A 10,436-nucleotide genomic window follows, 5' to 3' on the forward strand; every position below is an offset into this window, starting at 1 on the left:
GCTCGCTTTCAGGGCTCCTAATTCTTCTATACCTTTTCGGAGAGTCCTTTTAACCTTCCTTTCTGACTGACGCCAAAACTGTCTAACGTCAATCTCACCGTTACCGGGTATTGACACCGTGCTGAAGTTGCTTTGGGATTCCATCTATATAATAGGAAATATTTTATACCTAATACCAAGCACTTTTTAGGTCGTCGTAGTCGTACTCACAGTCCTGACAATGCCAAAACAATTTAACCTTAGTCTCAAACTTCTTACCACATCCACAATCATAACTGCTCATACACTTCGTCTTCATTTTCAAATGCTTTTTCAAATCCGCTTCTTTCTTAAAAGTTCTCTTACATTCTTCGCACTCCATATATAGACTAACATATTTGCGCTGTTGCCCCCAACCACACTTGGAGTGGGTTGTTTCCGTAGGTGGATTTTTGACACGGGTCTTGCCCGTGTTGAGATTGCGCTGGAACCCCCATTCCCTATACTACTTACTTACCACATTCAGTCTCCATTGAGGGGAAGGGTGGGGCCAAATTGAGAAACACAAGCAAATTGCACAAGCGAAGCAAACAGCAATGGCAAGCAAGCCATGTCGCTGAGTCACAACTATTGAGCATGCTCACGCGGAGCTATAAACCCACTGACCAGGTATCATTCCAAGTTAAATTTACTTATAAATAACCACATTAAATCACAGGTATAATGCATGTACTCTAAAGTGGAAATCATAATTGATAACTTACAGCCCACGTGAGAAAGTGACTGAAGCCCCAGTCATTCTCCTTAGCATAAAAGAGATGTGAAATTTCTGTAAAAATGGTGAAAAAAAACTTTCAGTACAATAATTTTACAATTATTAATAATTGTTTGTTTAATGTGATTCCTTCATTGAGGTTATGGGAATAAAAGAAAATGGGAGGGACTTCTCTGATCTATACTATTAGAAAATTAAAAAAAATGCTTACTCCATACTTGAGACCAAAATCACTTAAAAATTCTTCCCTATTCAGATGTACATTTCACATAGGCTATGTTATTTAACCCTTTCACTACTAGAGCGGCAAAAAGTGACCAACCGGAAATGCTACATTTTTCCTAGAGTGGCCAAAAGTGGCCAGTGTAAAGACATTTTTGCTTTTCAATTACCCGTCCCCTAGGACATATATTTTTCATTTTCATATTGAGGAATAAAAAACCCTTATTAACATGTTCCAGGAAGAGCCTGTGTTGGAACCTTTTAGACTCTAGTAGTGAAAGGGTTAAGAACATGTGATATATCTGCCATGTTGACTGACTTTTATTTATGAATTTCTTTTGACAGTAAGGCTATGTCATAAGTGATTCACAATAGGGAACTGCATTAAGAAATACACAAATAAAGTAAAGTCAAAATCTGGTCTTGGTTTCTTTTGTTATGCCAACCAACATGAAAACCATGTTGCTTGTCCTTTTATTCTAATGGGAGTGAATGAATACACCATTATAGGAGAACTTCCCTCCCCTCCCTCCCCACCCCTTTCCTTTTTTATGTATACTCACTCCTGCTAAAATCTTCCTTGTCTTCATGATGGTTTTTTAGCGTGAGCTTGGCCGACGCTTGACATGACCAAGATCTAAGAATATTTTGAAAAGAAGTCACTTTCCCCTGGTAAAGATTTTGATGGAATTTGGGAAAACACATTGACATAAAAATTTTTCAAAACATAGGTGGTGTCATAAGTATTCAAAAACCTTTGTTTCATAATAATAATGATATAATTTATTGCTTTATAATAACAATATAATTTGTATCATAATAATACTCGTAATCACTTACACAGTTTCTAGCTTGGGATCACACTGCAAGAAAAACCCCAGGCTCTTTACTCTCTCTTGCCCATGAGAAGATGTTCTAGGCATCAGCATTATACGCCTTTAAATACAAAAACAATACATGATGGTCAAAGCCTGTCATACTCTTAACTGAAGCTTTAGGGACCTGGGGGTATGAAGAGTTTTAAGTGGTACTTGAAGAGTGAGTAGGATATATCATGTTGACTGATAATGCTAATGATAACAAAATAAAAATGCATGGTTACGTCTGGATGCTTATATTTTGATATGCTAAAAGGAAACCATTTTGGTGTTTTGACATTAAGTACAAAAACTACAGAGTGCAAACCACATTTTTGTGAAACAGAACTAATTAGGCCAAAATAGCACCAATTGAAAATTTGAAAACAAAAGAAACACATGTATTTAGTGATTTGCACTTTACCTTAGAACAAAATTGATAATGTCAAACTATTCCAAAACAATACTAATTCATAGTCATCTTTCTTTAAGGTGTCCATGTCTACAGAATTACTTTTTGTAAATATATTTAATTTGATTGATAAAATGACTAATACTAAATTATAGCCATCTTACTAGGAGATCAAATATAACCAGACAGGAGTCTTGTACAAAAATATAGATCAACACAACTGATAAAACTATATCTACAATGTACAAAGTAAAACAAAACTGGTCAAGAAGTCAAGATAAGACTGATAGCAGTGACTGAAGAAAAAAAGATTTAAGTATTTTCGTACAACTCGTTTTTACTTCATTTTGAACTAAATTTTTTGATTATTAAATTCTGCTTTTAAACAAATAGATTTTAAACTAATGAAGCATTCAATTTTTCGATAGCAGGAGGTTTTGTACATACACGTGCATATATATAATATATATATTGATATCAATAATTAGATCATAAACTATAAGTTGACGGTTTGGATAATATACCCGATTAGCAGACCGAAAACAATCCGTGGTATAAAAAACCAATCTTAGATCATATTGATTAAAGCACTCTAGACATGACATAAGCAAGAAACTAGAGATATAAATAATTAAAAGTGAACGTTGATGGAATTTTTGTCTGGAGGACGTCACGTAGGCCAACAAATTTTCCCTAAACCAAAAACACCATAATCAAAACAACTGAACATTTTGTATTAAGAGTGAAAGATTTGAACTCGTTTACTGCAAGTTTATCGTTGGAATGATTATATATAAACAAGGAAATGATATTTACCAGGGCAAATTTCTCACGTATATCGGATCGCTCAGTTCTGGTTTGTCCATCTTGCTAAAATGAGGGACGGTAAGGGTAATAGTCCCCTCTGCCCTGGCTGTATCCTCTTCCATAGTCACATCTTCGTTTTCTTTGGGCGAATGAGATCCATTGGTAACCATATTATCACTGGGGTCCTCTGTAATAAAGCAAATTCCCAAGATAAGTGGAAAAAGTTAAGTTAACCGAATGGTGTAGGATCAAAGCCAAACCGGCGAATTTGAAAGCCCGCTTGAGCTCGCTGCTGTGGAGTCGAAGTCGGCTCCTAGACGACTTGATTACCTTCTTTTGTATCCATTTCTTCAGGCTCACTTGCATTTTCGTCCGTGTTCATCATAGGTTGACTGTCGGTTGGCGTTTTTCCCTTTCGTTCCCTGCTGCCTCCAAGAGCTCTTGATACCACACGAACGTGTTTACTGGCTATGCGGCCAATTGCGCTTCGCAAACCCGTCACGGGCAAAACAACTCTGTTCTATTAACGCATCTAACGAACAGAGACTGCAGTGGGATTATTGCTGGAAGCGTGGTTGATGTGGAAATGCCTGGAAACTGCTCATAAAATGGTTATTTCGTTCATTCCTGTGAACCTTTTTCCTTCATTGACATAGTGACATTGCTGCTCACCACACGCTAGAGGTGCTGGGTAACTACACATGCGCATTCACCTTACAGGAAGAGAGGGTTGGGACTACTTACACAGGCAACCCAATCAGAATGGGAATCGAATTTGATGATAGATTTCTTTCCAAGGGTGGAAGAGGGAGACCAACGCATCTAACGCACAGACTGCAGTGGGATTTTTGCTGGAAGTGTGGTTGATGTGGAAATGCCTGCAAACTGCTCATAAAATAGTCATTTCATTTATTCCTCTGAACCTTTTTCCTTCGTTGAGATCCCAGGGAGGTACTCCGCCAAAATTTGGGTAGGGGCGTTTCGCTGGGATTCTCAAAAGGGTACCCTGTTTATGATTAAAAAAATCAAATTTGTGGACCCTGTTTATGATAAAAGATATAAATTGCACTGAGTTCCTGTTTCATGATCAATTATTATGTCATCTCTCGTATCATTTTTTACGACCATAATAACCAGTTTTGGTCAATGTTTTGAAATTCCACAGACGTTTATGGTATATGTGAATAGCTGATTTATAAATGAGGCTAAACCTGTGCAATTGAGTTTGTGGTCTTCAAAAACAGCAGTCTGTATGCATGGAATGCAAATAAACTGGTGTACTCCAGGAATCAAACATGAGACCCCAGAGGTGAGTGTACTACTGCTACACCACCCTTTATTCTCTTAACCTTGTAAAATGGCCCACTAAGCAAACAACAACAACTAATGTCAACCTTCAATTTATTCACACTTTAGAAAGGCACACCTTTGTCAAAATACTATCAATGTTACACTAAGACAAATATTAGTGATAGATTGTATTATGGAGGTGCAAAATAATCCATGCCCAATCAGATTACTTCCAAATATGCTGCTTCATTTCTTCTGCTGCTTGCTTTCTCAGATCTGGGTGATCTTGTAAATATTCCTCAACCTGTCAAACATAAAGCAGTATTTAAAGGTTATCTTTGCAACTTATCAACTTGTATTCTTTAGAGTAAAGTCACTAAACCTGTGAAATTAATAATACACTTAAGAAGAAATAGAAAACGCGCAAGCATGCTGCGTGCAATTATAACACATGAGGGGATTGGGGGGATTGGCAGAACATGAGAAAGATGTTAGAAGAAGCACGACGTGTAGCGAAGTGATTTTCGACACTTCGAGTGTTCTGCCAATCCCCAAGTGCTTTATAACTCCACACAACACAGCAAGCAAGTTTTTTATTTCTTTTATGAAAAGCAAAGGGCGCTTGCATGATGTGTGCTCTCATAAAGCACACGCTCCCAACCAATCAGAATGCGAGATTTATAACAGTTATTTTACAATGCACATAAATAAATCCTGATTCCATTGTTTTCTTTTGTGTCTATTTGACCATTACACATTGACTAGAGTGGTTTTCATAAACCTGTGAAATAGACTTTAGCATATTTAGCACTACTTTGCTCTAATTCTTTTGTTTTCTATTGTGTTTATCCGACTGTCATAATCTTTGTTTCACAGGTAAATGAAAACTGCTATAGTATTTTCATTTCACTGGTTAAATGCCTTCAATCTATTGGTTGAAGGCTTCATGAAAAAGTTAAAATGTTTCTTAGGCCAAACAAAAAAATAAGTGTGTTTCCTATTGCACGAGAAAAATAATTGGGGTTGGTAGGTCAGATTTTTTATTATTTTTTACTGATGCAACAGTGGAAATGAGCTTACTGGGAACCCTGTGGTGCATTTGAGAATGAAAATAGGGTCGGCAACTAAAATCAGCAAGAAAATTAGGGTCAGTTGCTGAACAGGAAACACACTTGTTTTTTTGTTTGGCCTTATGAGAAAAGATTTTGTTAGTAAAAAATCTGAAGATAAAATTAAATGCTTAAATGTGAACGCATTTAACCTGTGAAATAAAAATTATTAGTCAACGTGTAATAGTCAAATAGACAAGAAGAAAACAATGTAATTAAGGTCTACTAATGTGTATTAGTCTAATATTTATTTCACAGGTTTAATGACTTCACTCTAAACATATGAACATTTTAGGATTCAATTTTATCTTCAAAATAAAATATTTATTATTATTATTTTGAACTTACAGTCATAGCTTCAAATGGCTTTTGAGATTTAACCAGAGCAAGCTGAAACATAAGAAATATATAATTAAATGAGATGTCAATCAATTCATGCTGATAAGAAAGTTACTTTTTTTAGCTGACAGAAGGCAAAAAACCAGACAATATTTGCAATTAAATAACTGAAGCAAAATTATTAAAGTGGAGAGATAATAAATAATAATAAGAATAAATAATAAGAATAATAAAATTGAACAAATTACAATACCTCTGCTTCATATTCCTTGATTCTTGAAAATGATTCCTTTTTCAGCTGTTCGCACATTGTTTCCTGTCAATCAAAAGAGTGTGATTGCCATTAAACTGATTGGCGGGGGATATGCTAATCAGGCAAATCAAGAGGAATAGTCCATTGAGCAGCTGTTATTTTTAACTTTGGATATGGAGGTCAATATTTCCCTGACTTTTCCCTGATCCCTGGGAACCCCGAAGATGCTACTATACTAACCATTTCCTTCTCTCTCTTAGCAATCAGATCAGACTTGGTGTCCTTTGGATATGGTACTGTCACAGCTTCATACTAAAGCATATAAAAATATTAGAATTAACTATGGAATAAAAACAAAAATTATGATAAAACATATTTCATATATTAAATTTATTCTTTCTTTCTAATTTCATGTGTCCTGCTATAAGATTTGGGTGTTTGTATGGGGGTGGGGAGGGAGGGGGTTAAGGGGTGGTGGTAATGGTGGTAGGGAACCAAAACAAGACATTTCACAAAATTAATGATGAACTTTGAAAACAATGTAGATTGGTGTTGATTCCTTTTCACGTAAAATATATCCACATGGATATCTGTTGCATCAGCAGAATAGATATAAGTGTACAGTCTAATGCTTGGATGGATGTGCCATAAACATGGTGCCAGTATATCTTTGCACTCTTATTGGACATGGTATTGCACTGTTCACCAATCAAAGAGCTAGAATAAACATTGCTTATCACATCCACTGTATTAAACTAAGTATAGCTAAATTGTTAAGGCAAGGAAAGGCTTACAGCTTTCTGGAAGCTTGACACTAATCCAGGTTTAGACACGTTCTTGCCATAAAATTCCCAGTCAATGGTTTCTGGCTTAGCAGGGACAGATTCCAGGCTGTCGATATAAACATAGATTATAGTAAGCATGTGTCATGCGAGACGATGATGTTGTCCTACATTTGCTGAAAAAGGGTCAGAATCAGTAACCATAGAAGAAGCACAGACAGCTATGGCATGAGTGTGTACATATACAAACTAATTAGATCCTCAAACAATTACTGTGAGTATAAAGATTCACAAGTTGCCGGTAGCTGGCTTAAACTGCATGGTGCAAATCTCCAAAATTTTACCTCGTTTTGAGGGACTCATAAGCGGCTCTAAAACGACCCATATCACCTCTAGCTTCTGTAGGTACACGTGCACTTATTTTGACCCAATCTGGGATGTACTGGCCTATTCTTCTTGCAGCCATAATGCAAGAAATTCTACCTAAAGTACAAATACAACAACCTGTTCTTATCCAAGATGGCCGACAAGAGTAGTGAGCGTGCAGGGGATTCTGGGTAATATAACTTAGTCTCCCACGGATACTTACCACACAGGCAACCCACCCTTACATTAAAATTTCTAATTGTTTTTAAATATCAATGATTCTAAATGTTCTGTTAAATTCTAATTTAGAATTATATACTTCATTAAGAATTTATTTTATTTTCTTGCCACAAGTACAGCAGTTTGATCAAATAAACGTTAGCTTGTAGAGCTCGGGCCCAAAACCCGACCAGGAACGCCTGCTAATTTTTGTTGCTCTCTTTCTTTGATACATCGCGTATAAATATAAAGCAGTCATGAAATTTCTAGATAAGTGTTAGAATGTATAGTGCTGGTCCAATGAATACACCAATCACAGAACTTTCAAACGAAACTACGGTAGATATCGATCAGTGTGACTCTACCGAGATCGTGCGACTTTTGCGGCAATGTGATGCGGATATATTTTCGGGTTGGAGAAACTACCCATCCCTGTACGATGCTGACACCTTACATTCTTTAGAAAACCTTGGTAAAAGAGTGCAAGCTGTGCTTGAAGATCCTCTGGACAGCTGTGTAGTGTTTAGTGGCTGTGGTACGTCTGGACGCATCGGATTTTCTCTGTCTAAAAGGTTCAACTCCCTCGCCAAGGAACAGGGTATGGACGAACACCGCTCTTCCGGCCCTTATGAGTATCTGATTGCTGGCGGAGATCTAGCTCTTTTTACTTCAGTTGAAGCGCCAGAAGACTCATGGAGACAGGGCCAGATTGATCTGATGAATTTAGCCAAAGAGAAAAAGCAAGTTGTCTATATTGGGATAACTTGTGGACTATCAGCACCGTACATTGCTGGCCAGCTCGATTTCTGCATGGACAGGCCCGACACCTTTACTCCCGTTCTAATCGGGTTTAACCCTATCGATTTGGCACGCAAGTCGCCCATTCAAGACTGGTCCAAAACTTTCTTTGATGTTGCTAACAGATTGCGCAGTAAGTATATCGTATACTAGCTTGACTTTGGAAAAAGAAATTCATGAAAAAAGTCAAAGTTCTCATTTTCGATATATCTATGCCAGTACGTGAAATAGAACAGCGAATTTTCGTATAGATTGCGATATACATTTTTCTTTTTCTTTTTTAAATATTAATAAAGTTTTACAGAGCAATGCACGTGACCTCCTTCACAACATAATGTTTCAAAAATTAATATATTTTTGTATTGGGGAAAATATTTACAAAACTTGGAAGTTTTACTAATGTTGCGAAATTCAAAGTTCCTGTCCAATAAAAAACCGTTCAAGAATCTGCGCAATTGGGTCGTGATCACATAGGTTCACTTAACCCTTTTACTATCTTTTAGGTCACAAGACAGCTATTATTCTAAATCCTATTGTCGGACCAGAAGCCATCACTGGATCATCCCGCATGAAAGGAGGAAGCACCACTAAAATTCTTCTCGAGACAGCTCTTCTGAATGCGCACTATCGATCTTATTATCCAGGGCATTCTCCTAGCACGACTACAATATTGTCACACTATAAAGAAGTTCACAGGCACACGTACTTACAAATAAAAGAGATGTCTTCAGCTTTATCTCTTGCAGGAAAGAGCCTTTCTTTAAATGGTCATATTTATTACCTAGGCTGGGGTCCTACCAGCTTCATTGCACTTGTCGATGCTTCGGAATGTGTGCCGACATTCAGTGCTTCTTTTGACGATGTGCGTGCTTTTGTGGATGGCGGGTTCGAGTACTTGAAGAACAGAGACGGTGTTCTTGAATTCAAGGGATCCAAGCTGAAAATTTCTTTACATGAATTTGCGAACACTGTCTTGCCGAGTGTGTCGGAGAATGACACAGTCATTGCGATATGCTCGAGTCCAAAGTACTTAAAACAAGCTGACGAACTTCTAAGGCAGGTTTCTCTAAAGGGTGCAAAGTTGATCGGGATAACATCAAAAACCGACGGGCCATCAGATGGGGCAGATTTTGAAGAGTGTTTCGACGTCTCGATTCGAATACACGATGGGAAATGCAAGGCAAACGCAAATGGCTGTTTTGTTGAGTCTTCGCAAGTCCTCGAGGATGTCTTCAAGGAGTGCTTGGAAGAACTTTCCTTGAAGTGGCTTCTGAATGCCATATCAACCGGCGCGCATGTACTTCATGGAAAAGTACTCAAAGGTTACATGATTGATTTAAAAGTCAGTAACGATAAATTGTTCTACAGAGCGGCAGGTATCGTGTCTAATATTACAGGCGTGACGAAGCAAGAAGCTATGAATGCACTACTGAAAGCCATCTATAGAAAAGATGTAATCCCAGAGGAAATAAGGAAAGTGGCCACTTCAAGTCATGTTTTTGAAGGTGAACGCCAAGACAAAGTCGTTCCTTTGGCTGTTTTGCTTGCTACTGGGAAATTCAACGTTGAAAGTGGTTTAAAAACTTTGCAAGAGAAGAAAGTTTCACAGGTGTTGAAACAGCTTGGTTTACTTTTCGAGGATTTCCAGCGTTAGGTGTCTGATGGTCAGTTTAGGGGTAAAACTTTCTCCATATCCTACATGTCGGTTCGCGGGTTCGATTCCTTAGGACGTCACATGTGAATACAATTTGTTTTCTTCATGGCCATAAGTGTTTTTTGGGGGGTTCTTTGTTTCTTCGTCTGTAAAAGCCAACCTGTGGGCTACATTGAGAACCAGTATTCTTGCTGAATTTGTGAAATCATTATAATAAGGATTAATATTATCAATATCATTATTATATTATTACCACAATTGTTACTGGTATCAATTAACAATATCATGATTGCTTTTATTATTAAATAACAATGTTATTATTACTATTATTATTGGTATCCATATTATCATGATCATTATTACTGCTACTCAATTTATTCAATTTATTGATATTATTATTATCATTACTATTATTGTTATCAATATTATCATTAACATGAGGGGGGAAATAATGTACAGACGTAAGTGGCCAGTTTTGACTGTGTATCCAAGCTCTGTGGTCGAGGGGGCTTGAGAAGGTTTACAGTTTAAAGTCTGGTTTCCAGTTTATAAGTTGTTTCGTGAGTTATGGCGT

The 10,436-nt window shown here is 37.1% G+C and overlaps 3 protein-coding genes across 3 annotated transcripts; 1 reads left to right on the forward strand and 2 right to left on the reverse strand.

The window, feature by feature from the left end:
• Positions 1–710: 710 nt before the first annotated feature.
• On the reverse strand, positions 711–3,749 carry LOC116302692 (ubiquitin carboxyl-terminal hydrolase 7-like). The gene is made up of 5 exons (XM_031712040.2): positions 3,383–3,749; positions 3,062–3,239; positions 1,817–1,912; positions 1,540–1,613; positions 711–808 (listed from the first exon to the last, which is right to left on the reverse strand). The coding sequence occupies exons 1-5, from the start codon at positions 3,435–3,437 to the stop codon at positions 726–728; spliced, it is 486 nt and encodes a 161-aa protein (XP_031567900.1). The 5' UTR covers positions 3,438–3,749; the 3' UTR covers positions 711–725.
• A 687-nt stretch (positions 3,750–4,436) lies between these two features.
• Positions 4,437–7,369, reverse strand: LOC116302693 (ATP synthase subunit d, mitochondrial). Its single transcript, XM_031712041.1, has 6 exons — positions 7,170–7,369; positions 6,838–6,934; positions 6,284–6,355; positions 6,044–6,106; positions 5,800–5,841; positions 4,437–4,646 (listed from the first exon to the last, which is right to left on the reverse strand). Exons 1-6 carry the CDS (start codon positions 7,289–7,291, stop codon positions 4,569–4,571), a joined length of 474 nt encoding a protein of 157 aa, XP_031567901.1. The 5' UTR covers positions 7,292–7,369; the 3' UTR covers positions 4,437–4,568.
• Positions 7,370–7,644: 275 nt separating this feature from the next.
• LOC116302691 (glucokinase regulatory protein) lies at positions 7,645–10,436 on the forward strand. Its single transcript, XM_031712039.2, has 2 exons — positions 7,645–8,341; positions 8,712–10,436. The coding sequence occupies exons 1-2, from the start codon at positions 7,693–7,695 to the stop codon at positions 9,860–9,862; spliced, it is 1,800 nt and encodes a 599-aa protein (XP_031567899.1). The 5' UTR covers positions 7,645–7,692; the 3' UTR covers positions 9,863–10,436.

The sequence above is a fragment of the Actinia tenebrosa genome, unplaced genomic scaffold, assembly GCF_029948245.1.
Source record: "Actinia tenebrosa isolate PJP-AT-01 unplaced genomic scaffold, QUT_ActTen_1.0 PGA_scaffold17__23_contigs__length_9995812, whole genome shotgun sequence".
In the NCBI taxonomy this organism is placed as follows: Eukaryota; Metazoa; Cnidaria; class Anthozoa; order Actiniaria; family Actiniidae; genus Actinia; species Actinia tenebrosa.

Excerpts from the sequence above, each read along its gene's own strand:
- LOC116302693 (XM_031712041.1), bottom strand. The coding sequence starts at position 7,291 with ATGGCTGCAAGAAGAATAGGCCAGTACATCCCAGATTGGGTCAAAATA. Across the intron at positions 6,356-6,837 it reads TGTCAAGCTTCCAGAAAGCT|TATGAAGCTGTGACAGTACC; the intron begins GTAAGCCTTTCC and ends TATATGCTTTAG. Across the intron at positions 4,647-5,799 it reads AGCCATTTGAAGCTATGACT|GTTGAGGAATATTTACAAGA; the intron begins GTAAGTTCAAAA and ends TATGTTTGACAG.
- LOC116302692 (XM_031712040.2), bottom strand. The coding sequence starts at position 3,437 with ATGATGAACACGGACGAAAATGCAAGTGAGCCTGAAGAAATGGATACA. Across the intron at positions 3,240-3,382 it reads AGAAATGGATACAAAAGAAG|AGGACCCCAGTGATAATATG; the intron begins GTAATCAAGTCG and ends GCTTTATTACAG. Across the intron at positions 809-1,539 it reads CAAGGAAGATTTTAGCAGGA|AAATTTCACATCTCTTTTAT; the intron begins GTGAGTATACAT and ends CCATTTTTACAG.
- LOC116302691 (XM_031712039.2), top strand. The coding sequence starts at position 7,693 with ATGTATAGTGCTGGTCCAATGAATACACCAATCACAGAACTTTCAAAC. Across the intron at positions 8,342-8,711 it reads TGTTGCTAACAGATTGCGCA|GTCACAAGACAGCTATTATT; the intron begins GTAAGTATATCG and ends ACTATCTTTTAG.